The sequence below is a fragment of the Plectropomus leopardus genome, chromosome 3 (assembly GCF_008729295.1).
Source record: "Plectropomus leopardus isolate mb chromosome 3, YSFRI_Pleo_2.0, whole genome shotgun sequence".
NCBI lineage: Eukaryota > Metazoa > Chordata > Actinopteri > Perciformes > Serranidae > Plectropomus > Plectropomus leopardus.
The window spans coordinates 31,381,705-31,403,494 of NC_056465.1; the positions used below are offsets into that span (position 1 = coordinate 31,381,705).

Genomic DNA, 21,790 nt, shown 5'->3' on the forward strand with positions numbered 1-21,790 from the left:
ACCCGTGAACCCTGAAAAAAATTGGTCTGATTTCTGTCAAAAACAAGGGAAAAGGCAATATGTAACTTGGCAAGAAATGTTCCACAAATTTCAAGAAATTAGTAGACAATTATTTCTAAAAAAAGATATAGGGAGAGATTTCCAGAGAACTGTATTTCTAATTATATATGTATAATTAATAGATAACTGTTCACTAAATATGAAGCTGAAAAACAGAGATAAACAGCAAGCCTGACCAAGTTTAAAGATAACATCAGCACCTCTAAAGCTCACTTAATATTAATAATTGTTATATCTCATTGTTAAATCTGTACAAAAATGACAATGCTGGGTGTTTCTGCTCTTTAAGCCTTTCAACATTATTCAGCTGCTGGCAGCATACTGACATGAAAATACTGATCTTCTACTCTAACTCTCTGCAACAAAGTGAATAAATGCATATTTCAAAACTTCAAACTATTCCTTTAAAGAGAGAATCTCTATTTAAACACAATAGAGCCTAAAAGTTAGCGTTGCCCCGATTCCCTCGTCAAAAAGCCACATGACTTCTGTCTTTGGATTTTGGATTACTGCAGAAAAAAATGGGTTGCAAGCAAAGGTTTATGATACCTGCACATTTTGTTTTGCAAGTTAATCTTGACAAATCAACACTTAATATTCACACTTAATTTATATCAGTTATTGCCACAATTTATGCAATGGATGAAAGTTGGGTATCGGTAGGTCCTTTTAGTAACAGACTGCAATAACATTTCTGTCACTATGAAAACTTTCTGCACATATTAGCTGATTACATGATCGTCTTACTGTTGAGTAAAGAGAGAACAGTTTGAGTTGTTCAGTTACACTAATGATCTCACCTCGTCTTCCACTCTTCATCAGATTTTGAGCGGTTTTTGCGAGCAGCTCTCTGTTTTTCCTCGAGCCTTTTCTTCTCCTCGCTGGCGAGGTCTGTTGGAATAACAGCATCGTAGAGTTTCAGATTGCGGTAGGGATATTCTTTGTTCAAATTTTCAGTTCCAGTATGTTTCCAACAATTCAACTCAATTCAGTTCAGTTTAATTCAATTCTGTTCAATTCTGTTCAGTTCAGTTCAGTTCAATTCAATCCAATCATTTTTTATTTTATTTTATTCAATTTAGTTCAGTTTAATCCAATCCAATCCAAACCAATCCAATCCAATCCAATCTAGTCCAATCCAATCCAATCCAATCTAGTCCGATCCAATCCAATCCAATCTAGTCCAATCCAATCCAATCCAGTCTAGTCCAGCCCAATCCAATCCAGTCCAGTCCAATCCAATCCAGTCCAGTCCAATCCAATCCAGGCCAGTCCAGTCCAGTCCAGTCCAATCTAATCTAATCTAATCTAATCTAATACAATCCAGTCCCATCCAATCCAATCCATATCAGTCCAGTCCAGTCCAATCCAATCTAATCCAATCTAGTCCAATTCAATCCAATCCAGCCCAATCTCATCCAGTCCAGTCCAATCCAATCCAATCCAAGTCAAGTCAATTCAATCCAGCCCAATCCCATCCAGTCCAGTCCAGCCCAATCCAATCCAGTCCTGTCCAATCCAATCCAATCCAGACAAGTCCCGTCCAGTCCAGTCCAGTCCAATCCAAACTAATCCTATCCAGTCCAATCTAATCTAATCTAATCTAATCTAATCCAGTCCAATCCAATCCGATCCAATTCAATTCAACTGACTCAAATTTAATTTAATTTAATTTAATTTAATCCCTTATTCCAGAATTAGGATCCATTTAAAACCACATACAATAGACATCACATACAATAGAGATATACACAAACACAGTATAAAATCAAAGTATAAAAGTCAATCAATCGATATATAATAATGTCGTACAATGAGAACTAGAACTAGTATTATTTCATTCTCAGAGTCATTATTGTTACCGATGTCACCGTTCTCCATGGCTCGTATGTCTGGCCTCAGCCTGCAGTCGGTCTGAGGAATGCATCCCTCCATCTCCTTATGCAGCTCGTTTAGCTGCATTGCAAACGACGTGAAGCTGTACATCTGCAATTTAGAGTCCGTGTAAAGTGAATTCAGAAATTTGTTTCAAAACACATTGTAAATGTTGGAAACTGATTGTTGAAAACATGTTACAAAGACCCTTTACTATATAGTACTTAATTGTGGAGTTAGACAGTTGACTGTTTTTTCACCATTTTCCTGTTTTAAGATTTTTTGGGCGGGCCTAAACCAAAGCTTGAAGATGCAATGGAGCTATACTCAGCATAACCCTGCCCTTGACAATGTAGCAGCATAAAAACAAGAAGCATAATTAGCAAAGTCCCGCCATTGGGCGTGGCCTCTGCTCCTCCAGCGGACACGCCCCCAGTGTTTCAGTTCAGAAAATACTGTGCATTTTTTAATGATTTTGAGACCTTCTTTTACATACTTGGCGATTTTTTTAGTCACTCAAATTTGTTCAGGTGTTTAATAACACATCTTTCTGTGATGTGACAAACTCAGAACACATTTTAATTATCACTTTACCCGGACTTTAAGACCAATGTTGAATGTTAGAGCATTAGAAAAACAAAACTGCGCCTCGATCACAGCTATTGGTGTCAGTCAGACCTCGGCGGAGTTGGCTGGTCTGGGTGCGATTCTCCACAGCAGCTGGCTGCCAGGAATCATCTCCACAGTGTCCGCAGCTGGAGAGGGAACCTCCTCCTGATCCTCGCTGCAGCCCTGAACACAAGTGACAAACAGAGCTGAAAAGCCAACATATTAATCATATTAATCATGCTCTCTGAAAGATGCATTGTGTATTGATTGAGGAAAGTCAATTATGGATGTGAGCAAAGATCTCATGACATGATCATCTGATTTGACTTGAAAAATACCGATATTTTCCACCAACTCAGTCATCAAACTGAATTATTAACAAGGAGAATCATAATAATAAACTGATGGGATTCCCTGCTGTTCAGTGCGAAGCAGCTCATACCGCTTTGCTGCCTTTTCTCTCTCCTGCCGCTTTCTTGTCGTTTTTCTTGTGCGCTTCAAAGGCAGCGGGGTCGACGACATACAGACACTCTGTCCACTTCCCATAGAGAGCGCACAGCTTCTTTTTGCTGTGGAGAATAACACACATAAAAATATCCTGAGGCACAAAACCATAGATAGTGATTTGAGTCAGTCTGCATGTCTGTGTATGTGTTTGAATAAGTCGTGGTCATGCACACGTCCAGGCTTTCACATTGACTCATCAGCTTTGAAACAGCTTGTCTTCATTTTTGAATGGACCATCTGCGCTTTCTTTTTGTTTTTGATCTGCTTCAGGGACGTGTTCTCCTGCAGATTTTTTTACTTTTATTTTGCACTAAAACCTGCATCCCCACATAGCTGGTTCTGATGGTGATGAATTATTAAATGTGTGAATTGTTGATTGTGATTTTGGGTTCTGATGTCTCACTTAAAGTCTAAAAAGTGCTCAGAGGGAGTGATCCCAGGCAACCTAATTAATCTATTTGGTCCTGATTTACAAATTAGGCATATTTTATTATATGTCCAGTGTTTAGGATTTAGGGGGAAATATTTTGAGGAAAAAAATTCTAGGAGGTGTTTTTTTTTTTTTTTAAATTTCAAAATTGTTTTAGAGCTTTTTAACAAATGTCTTTCTCTTAATTGTGTTTTGTCCCTGGAGGAGTAAACTATCTTTTTGTTGACTGCATGGATGCTGAATGAGGTATTTGATGTTTACTGTATTTGTTCACATGCTTGTGTCTTGTGATTATTTGAGGTTGTGATTTATGGTAAAATAAATAAATAAATAAATAAAATAAATAAATAAAATAACTAATGTTTGGCTGATGATGCAAAGCAGTTTCAGGTGGTCATCAGTCTCAGAAGTCCTTTGATCGGATGATGAAAAAATTGTTGATGAAAAAAGTTCTGACACTGCCATCATACCTGATGAAGCTCTGGTAGACTGAAATGTTGTTTTTTTTTCACTCACTAAATATGTCAGCAGTAAGCGAGAAAATGTGCGGGAGTTTCTCTCTTTGTTGTTAGGAGATATATCGGTAAAATGTAATTTATAATAAATAAAGTATGTTTTCTTTAGTGTGTAATCACCTGAAAGTAAGTATTGTTGTGTCTTTGTAACCTTGGAATGAGCCGTTTATTAAAAGGCCCTTGTTCATGTTTTTGCATTGGCTACAATAGTAGCTATTATATTATTATTACTTGTATTATTATTATCTACCATATCTAGCTCTAAATCTTTGAACGGCTCCTTTAACTTTCATTTAGCGCTAAAGCCCATTTCCCTGAAGAGCTGGCTCTGATGCTGATGAATTATTAATCGTGCGAATTGTTGATAGATGATTTGCACAATGATTTAATTTTCTAATGAGTTTTGATGTCACATTTAAACTTTGAAAGTTGCTCAGGGGAGTGATCCCAGGCAACCTACTTAACTTTGTTGGTACTGACTTACAAATGAAGCATATTTAAACAGCTCATTGAGTCATATTTGTTGTACAGAGTAGGAGCATGAAGGAATGTGTTTCTGAGAGCGTCGGCCAGATAAACTGATAACTGATACTGCATGTTGCAATGTGCAAAGAGTATTCACAGAGGTGAATAACTCAGAGTGTCCACTATTCCCCACAGCATACAAGACAGGAATAGTAATTTCTTTTGCATCAAAGAGTTGTTATTATCTAAATGACTTTTCGGAACATCGTGTGTCAGTGTGAGCCGTACCTTTTATCCAGAATATACCCTTCAACCTTGTGCAGTTCTTTGCCGAAAAGGCCACACGGTTTGAAATTCAGGCAGCACCTTTCACCAGTTCTGAGTGAGAAAAAAAAAGAGAAATACAGCATTTTATCCTCTCACTCTCTACTGGCTGAGTCATACAAGACTTCCGCTTTCCTCCTTGTTGCTCAAACTTCCTAAAAACTTCCTCAAAATGTTTATATCAGCTGCGTAAGACTTGTTCAACTTGATACATATGAAAAACTCTTTAATCTTTACATAAGTATATGTGAGATATGTGCAAACACTTAATGTAATGACTGTAGATTTTTTTGTCCTCTTACTTGTGGTTGATGATCTCCACATTTCCATACTGCTCAATCCACAGCTGACCCACAATGATGTTGTGAACACAACATGTGGGATTTGTCCATGTGTAGGCTTCATTGTACCTAAAAGATAAAACAATGAATTAAAGTCTGCATATGAGACAAAAATTGTATAAAGAGTAAAGTCTGATAAATGCCCTTAAGTGATGTAACAAGTGCGTATTTGATGGTTTTTAGGAAAAGAGATGAAATCTTTTTATAATCAGCTAGAAGTTCTTACTTGGGCAGCTCCAACGTGATGACGCCTTTCGGCTCTGCTTCCACACTCTTGCCCCAGAACTTGAGTTTAGGATAGATGGATCCATGAAACACAAAGTCTTGCTTCAGGCCCTCAGCGTGGAAGGCGCTGACTGGAGGATGGTGGCTCACCTGCTCCGATATGAGCCTGAAGCCCAGATCCTCTCTGAGAGTCAGCAAGCATCAAAGTGGGAAAGTTAGAGGTTGGACAAGTATTTATTATTACGGTGTTAAAGATGTGCTGCGTGCTCCCACTCACCTGACCAATTCATAAGTTTCTCCCAGCAGAGGGTTGAAGGGTTTACCTGTCCGCTCCCACTGAGAAGCCACAGCAGACACCGCAAACGCAGCCACACACTGCCAACAGCAGATGAACGTAAATCAGACACACTGAACTCAAAATGTATAATCCGGTTTAAATTTGGCTGAGTTTGAAACAATTTAGTAATTTGCTAAAACATTCAGGACGTTACAGAGCGTTCTACCTTCATCCTCTCAATAGAGTCGGAGGATGCGTTGGCCTGGTGGATGAGGTAAGTGTGCTCCATGTACTCTGTCAGACGCTGCAGGAAGCTGAGCGGTTCGTTGAAAATCACCGGCATTGTAATTTTGGAGAGTTCCTAAAATAGACATGAAGAGGAGTCGAAGGAGCAGGTTTCATCAAAGAGAGAAAATCCCTCCACCCAGCAATGCTTTGAAAGTGTCATATTTATGTTGAGTGTTGCCAAAGGAGATGATTCGTTTGTCGTTTGTAGAGCATGTCACGTTGGGCAAAGGTTTTTACTGAATGAATAAATGTAAATGTTGTGTGAATCTATTGTTAGATACAAAGCTTTAGAAATAATTAATAAGAAAAACAGGCTTTTGACATTCCATAGAAGGATTATGGTGCTTGAACTCTTTCATGGTCTAATCTGGATGTACAGAAACATACACAGTAACACTGTACACGCTGCTCAGCACACTGCTTTCATGTTTCTGAGACAAAGTTGTTGAACACAAAGACTAAGAGTTTACAACCATGCTAGCGGCTCTGTAAGACTCTACTTAGGCACAGAGGCATTATGAGAAAGCTAATGCAATGCTAATGCGTTAAAAGAATGATAATGCTTACATTTTGATGTTAAGCAGGTATAACTTTTAACATGTTCAAGGCCATTCTGTGCAATTGTTGCCTTTCTTCAGGAAATTACATGTATATATATGCATACTACTTCATACTATTATGAAGCAAAGTATTCTATACTTTGTCCCTATTTCAATCTGAAGATATATCCTGTAAATCCTACATAACACTTTAATAAAAACTACCTGCCAAAATGACTTCATCATGATTAGAATCCCTCTGATTTTTTTGTGTCTTTAATCTTGCAAAAATTGATTTTTCGGGCCAATGGTGGGCAGCAGAAACAAGCTTTGAACACACCATTGACATATCATCACCTCTGAGGGTTGATGTCGCCAAATTGTCATGCCTGGTTCACACTAAACGACTTAAACTCTGATTTTTCACTTGCCAACAGTTTTTGGAGCTCCCATAGAAAAGCCAAATTGGCATTCATGCTCGAGTGCTTCGTGTGAATTGTTCAAAGACGCAAAATTATGGACTCCTGATGGATCGGGGACAAATCCCAGATATCTAGCTGGCAAAACATTTAAATCATACACTTTAAAATAAAGATGGACAACATGAAAACTCCCCAAAAGTGAGGTCAAAACATTTCAGTCGTCCCTTGGTGACTGGCTGCAGTAAAGGTCTTTTATCCTCTGCTCGCCTGTAACAATAAGAACTTTGCTGTTTGTGTTACATATGTGATAGGACTAAAGTTGTTGTGTCCTCCTGGTTAAAGATCTTGTAGTGAGTGTCATGTAGTGTGAGAACCACAACCACCACAACTTTTAGTATGAAAGACAGCAAGTTGTGCAGTTTTAACAGTACAGCAACCCATAGCCATGAACGAATGAATCTGCAAGCAGCTGCTTATTTATCACATATGTAATTATGGTGCAACATAATCTTTAATTTAGTCGTATTTTTGTCCACTTGATGCATTTACGTTGAATATTCAGTCTCTTTTAGCCCTGCTTTTGGTCTCCACCAGCTGCTTGAGGAAATATCCGTCTCTTTAACAGCTAATGCTTCATTTTGATCACCACCAGCTGGTCTCCAGCACTGTCTGTGCTGTTTGACGCTTAGCAGGTTTTGTACCCCCAGCTTTTACATTGAAAACAGCTGTCAACAATACAGCTAACATACATAATAAAAACGATACATGAACGTCGTGCTCACCATTCCGATGCAGTTCCTCAGGATACTCCAAATACTGAAGTCATTTCTTGAAAACATCGGTGCAGGTAAGCTGGTCCTAGAATAAAAACACACAAAAACACACTGTTGTATTACTACTATACAGTTTGTATGACGCACTGACCTCTAACAACAAACACTTTTCATTAGAGTTAATGTCCCAACAGACATATAATAGCTGCAGGCGTCATATCTTATTTAAGTGAATTTAGTCAACAAAGGTCTGAAATGTATTGTGTGACATACTGGAACAAAGCCCAGAGAGACAATCAACACCAGTGTCAATGGTGGTAAACAGCCCGGGAATCATCCATCAGCGGCACTTATATCTTGTAAGTCTAACAGATAAAGCAGAACAGCCGGGCCAAACTATATTAAAGGTTTGGATAATAGACTTGAAATGACAGGAAAATGGCATTTACGCCATGTGAAAAAAAACACCAAGAGGGTTTAATATAATAATGAAATTTGAAATCCACCCAAATAGTCTGAGCTGCACTCCATAGCTGCCGGGAGGGATTAGCCAACATGGGATCATACTGCAGACTGATTATTGCATTACACTGTGACCTTATCAATAATTAACAGCTCCAACACAGAGCTCAGTTCTTTCAATACAACTCTTTCTGTTTCCTTCACCCTGACTCTAAATTATTCACACTACGAAGTGCAGAGACCCGAGGGAGGACGTAAAAATGAAAAACAAAGACCGTTGAGAAAACAGAGCTCTCACAGCAGTTTTGGAAATATAACAGGCTCACACTGGTATCTGATATATTTCAGCCAGAAAATAAATTGTAGCAATAACGGTCTGCTACGAAGAGACAGGCCCTTTGTTGAGTTTGTTTCTTTTGACGAAAGGTGGATAAAAGTGCATATGGGTCAGCACTCCATTTAGGAAACTGTGGGGGCATATAGCTCCGCTGACCTATGCTTTGTGATCCCGTTGGGTTGAGTCTCGTCTTTGTCGCCATGGTGATCCTCCCGCAACATGCTGGTGGGGCTGCTGCAAGGGCTGCTTAACATGACAGAGCCTTCGTCCTCCTCCTCGTCCTCCTCAAAGGAATGGCTGGCCACCGTCTCAAAGCCGCTCAGGGAGATCTCCGAGTCCGAATCTGAGACGGACAAATGGAGACAATTCGTGCAATGATCAAAAAGGTCGTAAGAAGGGATGGTAAAAAGAACAGTTAATGGACTTAAAATCAGATTGTGTTTATCTAAAAAGAGAGACATTGCATCTTTTATAGTCTGATTATAAAGTCAGTGTCCACACATGCATGATAGCAATTAGACAGATCAGCTTAGCTGACATGTCAGCCGAATTTAGCTTCATGCACACATTTCAGTATCAGTGTATTCAGTATGTCATTCCATAAATTAACATTTTTCTGAGATAATCTTGGAAAAGTTGTCAACCAAGAACAGTGAAAAGTTTATTTTTCAGCTGTCAAATGTCTCACTCAGTTTTCTTTACAAAACAACAACAAACAAGCACATGCCGTGTCTTTAATCGTCTACCGAACAGGAGATGTGGTGCCGGAAGCTACTCTTGTGCTTATTTTCTTTTTTTTAAGATTATTTTTTGGCTTTTCGCCTTTATCTGAGTCCAAGTAGCTTTACTGTCATTATATTGAGGGTATGACAACAATATAACAAAATTCAGGGAGCACTTCCTGAGGCATAAAAATTATAAAAACAAAAACAATACAAGTCAAAAACAAAAACATTAATGCAGTAAAGTGCAATATGAAATTTAAGAAGAAAGTGCAAATAGAGCAGACAGCAGCAATACTGTGTTGTAGCAGAGGGCCATATGCAAACAATAACACAATATAAAAGCAATTTAGGAAGGACTTTTCTTTTTTACGTGAGAGGGGGAGAGAGAGGGGATGACATGGCTTGAATCAAACCCACGGCTGCTGCAACAAGCACAAGCCTTTGTACACTGGACACCTGCTCTGCCAGGTGAGTTACTGGACGACACTACTCCTGTGGCTTCTTCGTGCCAACTTTGGAGAGAGCAGAGACACGCTGCGTCTGAAGTTGCCGACAACCATAACCAGCATCGAATCAGAGCCTACTTATTAGAAATCGCTAGTTTGGAGCTGATGTTCTTCCAAGTGTTGTTTTTTAAATGTGTAATCCGCCTAAAATATTGTTCATGGAAAAGATTATAAAGCTCTGGCTCTTTTGCTCCATAATCATCATAGATTGATAATTATGGAGGAAAGGGAAGATATCTACCAGCTGTGATTGGTTGCTCCTTATCACATGAGATGAGGTGCACGTTGCTGCATATTCCTAAATTTGTTTTGTTTATCTCAGGACGCAGGTGTTACAAACTGCAAATCAGGCACTTGGCAATGATTGCGTGTTGCGATGGCATCGCTCTTACTTTTGAGTGCTCCTTCTGCATGTTTACATCGAAAACAATGGATTTAAGGATTATATTAATGGATTATATTGTACAATATATAACAATATAATTGACTTGACTTTAAACTCCCAAATATCTACATTGGTACCGGCCTCAAAAATCCACTACCATTCAGCCTATAATAAACAGACTGCATAAATGAGCAGGAGTGAGAAAAAATCCCAAACAAAAAAAAAAACAAAATAAAAAAAACATTATAAAGTGAAATTTTTCTCATTTCTGCTTTATGAGGATTACTCGTGTCTTGTACTCTTGAAGTAATGGTTAAATGATAATAAAAATGTTTTTATAATTTAATTGATTTCTTTGAAAATAAATAAAGAAAAATAATTAAAATATATTAAATTAAATAAATTAATTACTTAACACAAATAAATAAAAAAAATACTAAAAAAATACAAAAAGACACAAACTTATAAAATATTCATATACTAACAAAAAAGTCATTCATAATCATTCACTGCAACAGTGAAAGAGAGCTCCTATGCAGGTCAGACTAGATACATCTGTTATCTTCCTTCTATCTATAAAACTGGTTATCTAAGGAATCAACACAAAAGCATCAACTTCGATAAAAACTTGTTATTACACATGAAGTCTGAATATATAGTTATAAAATCAACAAAACTACTAAGAATGTTCTGTTTTGTAGCAATTTTTGGAATATAAAAAATCCTCAAACATGAGTCAGTTTTAAATGTCATGACACCATACAGGTTTTCTCACACCCAAAACACACTCATTCATGTGAAAAGCCTACAAGTCATTTCAACACAACCAGGCAACACTTGCGCTTACGTCACGCTGCAGGAAAAGAGGCAGGAAAAAGTATTCCAGTGTCCTAAAGGTGAATGACAGAGCAGTGAGTGTGAGCAGGAGCTTGTCACAGAATCTCCTGCATCTCCTGAGCGTGTTTGATAACTTGTCAACTCACCAGACACGGCGTCGTGGAACTCATCCTCGCTGAGGGCACTCCGCGGTGAAGATCCCTTGACGACAGATTGCTCAAGTTCGTGGTGCTCCGTGGCGAGAGTCTGTAGCGCCTCGGAGAGGATCTTATTTTTCTCTACCTCCTGCTCCAATTTCAGAGTGCGCACCTGAGCTCGCCACACACACACACACACACACACACACACACACACACACAAACACACAAAGAGACTAATCACATATAGAAACACATGAATGAACACAACAATTTCATTTATTACATTTGATATCTGAGAAAGTGTTTTTTTGCTTCTAAAATTTTATTCTGACTCTATAGCTGTGATGCAAATAAACAACATGTTGCTTGACTGATCCTCCCCCCCTGCACCGTCCATCATTATCAGGCCCACACTGAGAGACAGAGATGGAGCTGAGAGGGACGAGCCGTGTTTATCTGTAATGGAGGACAGCTGCCTTGACGTCGCCGACTCAAATGGCCTGCCAGAGAACATGACTCCCGTGGAGGAGGGAGGCTCAAATGACGGGTAATGGACTCAGATATAAACCATTAGCCAAACCTCCTTTTTACACAAGACATTAGTGCTGATAATATGAAGATGTGCTCATTTTTCAGCTGCACCTTGCTGAAAATCTGTCTCCACTGATAGTCTAAAAGATGTGTGAACATTAAGTGTAACGACAAAAAAGAGGATTGTCAAAGAAACAAACTCAAAATACCGCCACACAGTAGCGTGCCTCCACACACCAGTCAAGCTGCACTTACAGTTTACATCCACGTCTGTGAAAGCATGAAAGCTTTACACGCAGCTTCCCCCCGGCAGCACAGAGGATCTACACAATCAGTTGTTCCTGAGTTATGATGTTGATTAATGGCTAGAAAAGTGGAACATTATTCTGTCACAGTTGAACTTTCACCTCTTGAATATGAAATGTCAGAACTTTATCATTATATCCTATGAGATATTTCTGTGAAATTTGAGCTCATGATCTCTGGAATTATGGTCAAAAACATACTTCATGAGGTCACCCTGACCTTGACCTTTGACCATCAGATTCTAATCAGTTCAATATTGAATCCAAGTGAACGACTGTGCCAAAAACTAAGAAATTCACTCAAAGTGTTCTTGACATCACAATAATGAGACAAGTGCAAAGTCACAGTGACCTTGACCTTTGACAACAAAATCTAATTACTTCATTATTAAGTCCATGTGGACATTTGTGCCAAATTTGAGGAGATTCCCTCAAGGCCATCTTCAGATGTTACGCTCATGAGAATGAATTGGATGCAAGGTCACAGTGACCTTGACCTTTGAATACCAAACTCTACTGAGCTTAATGTTTAGCACGTGAATGTTTAGCTGTGTTTCCACCAAGGGCTTTTCGTATAGTGCCTTTGGAGCCAAAAGTATTACGAAGAGGTAACTATAAGCTAGATCTGCATAGCGTTTCCACCACAGACAGAACTACATGTGGCTGGGTTTTTGTTGACAGTCAGACACATTTTCTTTTCTCCGAGTGTGGATTTAATTCATCCTTCAAAGTTGCCAGCAGTTGGCCCTGTGAATTAAATTATTGTTTTTTTTCAGTTTACAGCTGCTGCAAGAGGCTGCAACACATCCCTTCATGTTGTAGTTTCATGTTAGTTTACTAATGTATGAAAAACTTAATGGGGTGTGAGAATAGGTTAAATCAGCCACAGCTCAGCTCTGAGCACACAGTATTGATTCCCTACTGACATACCAGCAAAAAAACTCCCTCAAGGTGTTCTTGAGATGTTGCGTTCACAAGAGTTGGCTGGCCTGATGGACATACGTACATTTTGACAACCTGAAAACATAATGCCTCCGGCCTCAGCTTACGCCGGCGCCGAGGAATAAAAATAGAAAATTGGGGGAAAATTACCATCCACAAGATGGTAACCAGTACTGGAACAGACAAGGTGAAGTGCTGTGTAATGACAGACTACACATTGCTCTGCATCATTGCAACATCCTGAACTCAAGAGGAAATTCCTGCTGCTTGACACCCACACAGGTGGTTTTAAGTGCAAACCAGCACTGCAGGATCTGGAAATGATTCAGTATCTTTCCTCTGCAGACCCTGCTGTTTCATTCATACTGCATACCATCAAATGCAAACCGAGATATACAGTACGTCTTTGAGTTTTCCCTATAGAGACCAGGCTTATTCATGGTGAGAGCTCTGAGATCCTGTGTGCCTTTTATCGTGCGCTCTGCCTCCGCAGATCGCAGTTCAAAAGGCTGCACAGCTGAGCGCTCGAGGCCCGGCCCAGGTGTAAACCTTGAAAGCACTGGACTGGCTGTTCAACTAGGATCATTCAAATGTTTTTTTTTTGGCAGCCTTTGGAAACACCAGTGGTGCTGTCCCTTCTAAAGATCCCACAGAAATTCTTGTTTTGTTACAAAAGAGGACAAGAAAAAAAACACATTGTAACTGACACTGACTTTCACCAATTCCTACAGATTTGAATAATTAAGGCTTTGGTTTTTAACAATTTCATTCATGTCTTTGTTTTTCCACAAATGAAAAGGGAGAATGTATAAAAGGATGAAATCTGTGCATTATCATGTGCGGCTGATCGCCCCTTGATTTACATATTCAGATACTCAAGTGTGCATTCAAACATCAAATGCAGTGTGCATCAAAAGCAGCAGAGGCACTCCATATCGGTTTAAACCATCAGCAGGGAGTAGACAGAGACTAATTCTCATTCTGATGTGACGTTCAGAGTAAATTCTGGTTCAGAAAGTGCTGCAAATGAAGACAAACTCTAATCGGCCATTATGCAAAACAAAACACTGTCACTCTTAGATTGATAATGCCGGAAAACTAAGTTTTGTGTTACATCCTACGAAATTATTATGATGAAAATCAGATATGCCCGCTTTGATGCCCCCCCCGCCCCAAATGTATGCATCATCAGTGAACGTTGCTTTATATTTAGCTGCAGCACACAGACTTACTCAGAGTGACTCACACAAACTATCTTCCCACACTTCCTGTTTCCTTGTTACTTTAGATTAACTTCAGTCTCATCTTCTTCTTACATATGCCACCCATCCAGTCAAGAAAAAAAAAAAAAACATATATGCACTTTCCACACACTACATGACTTACACATATGCATACACAAATGCATAACATTCGGTTCCACTGTTTAACCCTTTGACACCTGGAGTGACATCATGTTTCTTGTTCTGCTTTCAGGTACCTTTCACAAGTATCTAAACCTTTTAAACCTGAGCCAATTTGTGTAATTTTTTGTTTTAAAAAAAAACATGGGCAAAGGGCCATCTTGGTAATAGATGTTTCACAAATTGCAGAACATTAGTAGATTTAGGAAATTATTTTTTAAAAAGTTAGGAGGAAAAGAAAAGAAAAAAGCTTGGGAAAAACTATACTTCTAATTAAATTAATTCTGTTTTGTCATTTTACTTCCTTTTTAAATTGTGTTTATATTTCATTTAATTTATTTATTTATTACAAATTTTCATGTAAATTTTACTTATAACTAATTTCTTGCTACTTTTTGGGATAATTTTTCTTTTGTTGCTTCCCATTTTTGGTCAGAAATCAAGCCACTTTCCTCAGGTTTCAAAGGATTTAAGCAGCACTGAGCATTTCAGTGGGTGACAAGACATAAACAAAAAGATGATGCAAATATCTCTACACTGTCTGTTCATCGCTTTGGTCCAGACTGAGACATTTCAGCAGCTATTGCATGGATTTACATTCATGATGCACAGCCGATGACTCATAGACTTTATAATGAATGTAGTCGTGCATTTGTCTGTGGACTCCTTTTATAAGCCTTAAATCTGGTATTTAGGCCATTGTCATATTGGATTTTTGGAGCCAAAAATGACCACATTTGTACAAGAGGATGGAGCGGTCCATCAGCGAGGGTGGGGTAGAACTGACTGAGGACCTGCTATCTGCAGAAAGCCTGTCACTCAAAACACCATGTCCTTAATAATACAGAACTTTAAGCTTTAATAAAATCGCATCAGCAATCTTACAATTAGTAGAAAAACCGCTCTACCTCTGAGCCGCAGCCGCCATGGAAGTTTTAAATTTGTAAAACTTTCCTCAAGCCAAGAAAAACGATTCAAATTTTCGTGACAACAAGTCATGAAGCATCAATGCATCAGCCGTTTTTGTTTTTAGCTCTATATTGGCTCAGTTAGCTGACACTAGCTTTATGTGCATTGCGATGCACACGGGTATGCAATGAGGCAGCAAAATTTCTTATTTATAATATTATTTTTATTGTCTTTTAATGCTTTTATTCTTATATTTTCTTTAACAAATATTAATTAAGGGTTAGGGTTAGATGCCTTTTGAGGTTTGCCTGTTTTTATCACTTTTATTCCTTCTATTTACTTTATTCTTGTTGACCTCTTGTGCTCGCATTTTGTTCTTGCCTTTGTGTTTGACATTTCGAGACCTTTCTCTGTTTGGCCTTTGCGTTGTCTGTTAAAGCACTTTGTAAATCAATTTATCACTTTATCACTTTGTGTAATCTATTTTTAAAGTTCATATATAAATAAAGTTATTATTATTATTATAAAATGTTATTGCAAAATGGGGCTCAGACATTGATCGACACATTTTATGACTAAATACAAAGTTAAGATGATGCTCAAGCGAGGTGTTTTCTGAAAAGCAGCAGACACACAAAAGCCCGTGAACACGTAACTATGGTAACGAGTGCTTGAATAACTCTTCCAGTGCGACTCGCTGATAATTGAGCTGGTAATACTGTTGCATTGTTGCTCATAGTGTGAATATAGCTTTATTCTTGTTTTATAATGTTTGCATCAGTGTGATGACGTCTTCATTTGTCAGGTATTAGTCAAAAACAGACATTCCCAGCTAGTTGATTTTTCTATAAACACTTTCTCACTTGACTTTCTAGAAAATGTTTTACATCACAAAAATATCGCTATAGGGCATTTTATGCATATGGCTTTCCCTTATTGAGTGCTGTTTGTTTGTCTGACAGCACTTGAACCAGAGTGCTTCTGGGAATGTAGCCAGTGAAGTCAAACGTCGCTCATCACTGTTTGCTTTTGTGTTTATGTATACATAATGTCATTTCACTGCTTAATGCCTGCATGAGTTCCAAGTTCAATATTCAACTAAATTACTGTGAGCTTTAAGTTTACAAGTCACACAGAAGGAGGGCAGAGCCTCCTGCGCTACAAGCCAGGATCTTATTATGCAAATCACCATGTAAATGCAGTTTAATTTATCCCAAATATCACATTTTATAAACTATTCATAGAGGTTTTGTTTGCAATCTGGAGGCTTTATTGGGGCTGGAGAGGCAATCACAGCGGGCAAGAGAAGAGTTAGGGCACACAAAGCATGTTGGAGGCTCCACATTAAGGAGTGTGTGGACACTGGAGGACAGATGACAGCTGACACTCGGCTGTGGTGTGAGCCCTGCAGACTCCTTGGCCTCTCTGTGGTTCTCCAACATGTTCTGCGAGCTCCTGTTCTCCTCTCACCTGGTATGACGGCTCTCCAGCCCCGGTAATGCCTTTAGCATGCTCTGCAGGTCCTAGCTTGACTCTTAGTTGCCTGGTTGTATCCCAGACTCCCAAAACAGCCTCCAGCAAGTCCCACTGACCCAGGCCGTCCTCTGCTCCTCTGCCAGAGAACCAGCAGGGAGATTGCGGGGTCTGTGCCCACAGCCGAGGGCCCTCGGTCAGCTCTTCTCTGGTATCTGGCCCCGAATGTATAGCTGTGGACATTTTTTTTCTGGGGGATTTTGTGCCCCTGCTCTCTGAAGGTTTGTTGGATGAAACTAATGTACAGGGTTGGCACTTGTTATGAGCTATAAGCAGTGCCATCTATGTTTCTTTCAGCAGGGATGTATGTAATCTATCCACTGAATCCTTCCATTACAATCAAATCCATTGAATAACACACAAAGAAACCCCGTCTGACAGCTTATAATCACTGCACTCCACTGAGCTGCTTTCACAAGGAGGTGTGAAATACAGTGCTGCTTTCTTATGAAACATGCTCTGTTTTTACCTCTTATTCCTTAAAGAAATACAAGGGTCATGGACAGTTACGATCCTGCTGATTACAGAATTTATAGTCTGTACTTCTCTTTAAGGGTCAGGTCACTCCTATCTCAAAAAAACATAGAACATAATACATACACATATTTTCCTACTCAGCCCAGAGTTACACTTGCAAAACTTGATATTTATGTGTCTGCATAAACAATGTCTGGTTACTATAGAGGACTAAAAATGACTTATAAATAAATACAGAAAAAAATCTATTAATTAATGTATAGATAAATTTGTTTCTACATTTTAAGGCAACCACAATGATTTGTTTGTGTATTTTTTGTCCGTATATTATTAAGGTAGGAAGTCCTAACCTTTATTTCTTTATTTGTGTATAATTTCTTTATTTCTGTATTTATTACAACAGTTTACCCAAAAATATTTTTTATGTGATTTAAGCAAGCATATATGCCAACCCGTACTGATAATTGATGGTAAAAATGGACAAAATGACTGACAGCTGCCAACTGGCATTAAAACTAAAGACATAAATAAGTCTTGGGATGCTGACACTTACCCCTTCCTGTTTGGAGAGGAGGCTGAGACAGACACTGAGACTTGAACTGGTGTCACTGGACAACTCGCAGATTTCCTGCAATTTCTGCGGTATGTCAGATGGAAAACCTGTGGGGACAAATGCACCTATGAGGGGTAATGACTAAAAAGAAAAAAGTCAAACAAGCTGCTTAATAAGCAGAAGCATCAGTTCAAGTCTTATAGTTTCTTTTTTTTCATGCTTTTAGAAAAAATACAAACAACGAGCACAGCGAGCCTCTAATGACAGACACAGATGGTGCAGACTCTTAATTATGAGGATTATGACATTATTCCATCAATATGCATTTAAATCTGCTTGATGTTGCCTATAATTTTAATCATACGGTTTTCATTTCCACTCTGCAATGCTTCTCATCTGTTACATATATTTAAAAGTATATAGAAAAACTTAATAGACAATGAAATAACAGCTTTTACTTTCTGCCAGCCCGTCCTTTTTCAGCATGGAGAGAAAAGCTTCCACCTCCTTCTCCAGTTTCTTCTGGCTGGCCTCCGCTGCCTGATTTCAGAGAGAGAAGAGGAGATGAGCAAAAGCAGCGCAAGCTGGGAGGACCCTGCGCCGAACAACACCACAGATCATCACTCTGACATGTTAATTACAGATTTTTTTTGTTTACAGACACCTGTAGTGAGTCTGTTAGCTCCCCGAGTGACATCACTTCCTCCTCTTCCTCCTCGCTGCCCTGATCTTGGGAGCAGTAGTGTGTGCTGTAAGCCGAGTGCTCCTCCAGTGCGTCCAGCCAAGCCTGGAAGACAATAGCGAAATTTGTCTTTGAGTCATCACTGACTATTTGACACATCAAAGATTTATCTATAAAGTATGACCTTGGAGGTATATGTTTCTATCTGCTATATGAGTGTTTTTGAAATATGGACATTCAAAGTTTTCACACCCAACATTCAGATGGAAATCTCTTTTTCAAGAGCGACCGGGCCAAAGGGGCAGCATAAACATCGTCAATAACCTCAAGTACACAACTACAACTGTCACACATTACAAATAAGCAAGAATAACATCCAATCAAAATGAAACACAAATACCAGCTAAATACAAAAACATGTACAATTGTCTAAAACTATTTCATTACGATTTTTATTCTAAATAAATAATATAAAAAAGCATTTTTAAGTGGCATTTTAAAACTTTCGAATATTAAAAAGGAACATTTTCAGTCCAATTTTTCCATGTTTACTGGAGACAAATTTCTAAAGTGTTCCAGTATGGATGTCTGTGAATCAGGCTGTATTGTAACCACTTGGGGCATGTCCGCACTATCAATTTACGCCCACTAAAAGTGCTTGTTTTTGCCACTGAAAGGCTCAGATTTACATTCTACTTGTCTGAAAACATTATGAAAAGGATTCCAATGGAGAAAGTCTTGTCCTAACAGTAAGATCCCTTTTCTTTTACCAGAAACAGCCCCAAACCCACTAGACTCCACTGTAGCGTGTATGGAGTGCCCCTTATGAGTTTGAAAACCCAGAAATAAGTTAGCAGTTCAGCACCTCCAGTTTTCTTGATGGGTTTTCGGTTAAAAGCCTTAAATAAGGTCTGTGGTTAACACAAGCTGTAGAGATTTTCATGTTTTGTTTTACAACATAAAATATGTCAGTAAATGACCCACTTGTGAACTTTGAAGCTTTTAGGGATCTTAAAAAAGGTGGTTGCTTACAAGTAGTTACATAAAACTACAGAGCATCGTCACAGAGCCTTGCCAATCATGATTTTACGGCCTTGTTATGTTGGCAATGTTAATTACTTTTAGTGGACGTAAACTGATGGTGCACAATTGCCCCATAAGCATACATTGCAGCCTGTTTAGCTGCTGCCTGCTACAGCACTCTCACTCAGTACTGGAGCAATTGATTTTTTTTCCCCCCGCATTAGTCACTTAGAAACAAAAAATGTGAAAGTAAAGGCCAGGTTGAACATTTCTGAGGACATCCTTTAATAACTCATCATCTGCTTGGAATCATGAGGCTCTATCTGCTGAGACGTAACAGAAGGCAGAGCAGTTTTTGAGTCTTTTGGACCAAGTCTAACTCCCACCTCATGTCATTGCTTGCTACATGACTTGCAAGTCAAAAAAAAAGTTTTTCTGGTCTGTCAATGCAAAGTATGAAAGTTATAATAGCACAATTGCAAAACTCAATACTTTTTATTAAATAAAACAAGGCATTTAATATCAAGCTGCAAGTGATGAATCAATGTGTGCAAAAAGCCTCATAATGAGTTTCTGTCTGTTTGGAACATTACAGTTTTTATGTTTTTGTCCTGATGTTGATTTTAATGTGACTACACTGCCTGATGATGATCACTTAAGCTTTTCAGCCAGAGCTCTAAATAGCTGGCACCGTGCATGACGGTCACACTTGAAACAGCATTAAAGGTATAAAAATAACAGGAAGTTATATCACACTCTGACTTTTGTAATTTGCTGTTAAAATCACAAACATTAGTTTAGATGAAGGAGCACTCAGGTTCATGTCATGATGGAAAAAAATAGACTTTAAATTCAAAGCCTTGAAAGGCAAATCAGGAGGAAAAATAGGCTATGTGCTGGATGTGAAGATCCTCCTGAATAGACTGAATTAATTTTATACTGAAAGGCTAGTTTCCCTCATCTGAATGTGGAGATCTCTACATGTTATTCTGCTGCCAGCAGCTGCAGCTGAAAGTGTGCATTATGTTATAGATACATTGCACACATCGTCATTATTAATTATTCATGACAGTTTGGCAGAGCTCCAACAGACAAAACTACACTCAGTATTGCATTTTTCAATGTTTTTGGGTTACCAAGTCCAAGATTTTTTGCCTTCATGCCAGGCTCGTACAACAATGAAGCTATATTTTGTTTAAATTTAGACAGAAACATTTAGTCGGATCAAAGATTTTCATTTGGAGGTTTGAGCTGATAATAGTATTATAATGTTTTACTAACAATAAAAAATGACACACAGGCCTCACAGGTAGACCTCTCTAAAGCTGAGTTAGAGAATGACTTTGAGAAAAAAAAAAACTTTTTCCTACAAATTTAAGGCAATTAAACCATTAAAAAATGCTCAAAATGTTAATAACAGTCAGAGGGGAAATCGCACGTACTTTTCTTGCTCCCTCTGGGTCGGTATTAGTCGATACTTTGAAGTGATGCACGCTGTCATCGAAGCACTTGAGGGTAAAAAAGCAGCTGTCTTTGGCTCGGATCTGGAAATGAAAAACATCAAAAACATTCCCATGTGCAATAGTCACAAATTTAACACAGCAGACAAAAAACAGAGTGTTATTCTTACATATTGGCTTACCAAACACTGAGCATGTGTGAGCGACTTACAGCCTTGCCTCCTGACATTGGCAGCTGCATCTGACCTTCATACGAGAGAGAACGAGTCAGTATTTTTCTTTTGCTGACTAACTTTTATGACAGATGACACATTTCGATGGAGGTGTTAGAAAACAGGCTCCTCTCTATTTTTGTGCTCATTTATCTGCAACTTCCAGCACCGTTCTATTAAAAAGTGTGTGGTACTTCCATTAATCTGGTGGTGAGATCTTTTCACATCTGATTCTGGGAGCAGAGTTAAGGTGATTGATGGCACCTACTGTTTTGAGTACCAGGACACGACGCCATCCTGAAGGACGACCCAGTATGAGCGCCAGCCGAAAAATCTGGAGCTCTGCGGGATGAAGCGTAAGGGAAAAATCAGAGGTCTGATTTTCAGTGATTCCTGTTATTGTGCAGTCTCTGCAGATTTTACTGGTGGCTAAGAGAGAGGGCAGCACCCTGAGAAAATACAGGATATTACATTAAAAAACTCCTCTGCTGCATTTAGAAACACATTTTAAATGCTAATAACACAAGCAGAAAAGATGGCATACACAAACATGAGTGAGCTGTGTCTGGGTTTGTTTTCTAACTGATTAGCTCAGCAGGTAGCGCAAATATAGTCAATTTCAGGGTTTCCCAATGCTGCAGTCATTTAACACAGACATTTCTGACTTTTAAATAGCTTTTATATCAACAGCGCTGTTTTTGTTCACAGCAGGAAGCCA

At 38.7% G+C, this 21,790-nt stretch overlaps 1 protein-coding gene across 4 annotated transcripts in view; it reads right to left on the reverse strand.

Moving 5' to 3' along the window:
• The window catches only part of osbpl1a (oxysterol binding protein-like 1A), a 34,274-nt gene that overhangs the window by 2,456 nt on the left and 10,028 nt on the right, over positions 1 to 21,790 (reverse strand). For all 4 annotated transcript variants that reach the window (XM_042482998.1, XM_042482992.1, XM_042483004.1 and 1 more), the window contains 18 exons: positions 21,341 to 21,414; positions 21,043 to 21,106; positions 20,843 to 20,944; positions 18,360 to 18,482; positions 18,154 to 18,235; positions 17,696 to 17,802; positions 11,049 to 11,211; positions 8,606 to 8,792; positions 7,660 to 7,735; positions 5,855 to 5,989; positions 5,629 to 5,726; positions 5,353 to 5,535; positions 5,088 to 5,195; positions 4,750 to 4,839; positions 2,987 to 3,113; positions 2,614 to 2,727; positions 1,923 to 2,046; positions 861 to 951 (listed from right to left, as the gene is read on the reverse strand). In XM_042482998.1, the coding sequence (XP_042338932.1) occupies positions 861 to 951; positions 1,923 to 2,046; positions 2,614 to 2,727; positions 2,987 to 3,113; positions 4,750 to 4,839; positions 5,088 to 5,195; positions 5,353 to 5,535; positions 5,629 to 5,726; positions 5,855 to 5,989; positions 7,660 to 7,735; positions 8,606 to 8,792; positions 11,049 to 11,211; positions 17,696 to 17,802; positions 18,154 to 18,235; positions 18,360 to 18,482; positions 20,843 to 20,944; positions 21,043 to 21,106; positions 21,341 to 21,414 (2,048 nt within the window). The remainder of the gene's footprint in view (positions 1 to 860; positions 952 to 1,922; positions 2,047 to 2,613; positions 2,728 to 2,986; positions 3,114 to 4,749; positions 4,840 to 5,087; positions 5,196 to 5,352; positions 5,536 to 5,628; positions 5,727 to 5,854; positions 5,990 to 7,659; positions 7,736 to 8,605; positions 8,793 to 11,048; positions 11,212 to 17,695; positions 17,803 to 18,153; positions 18,236 to 18,359; positions 18,483 to 20,842; positions 20,945 to 21,042; positions 21,107 to 21,340; positions 21,415 to 21,790) is intronic.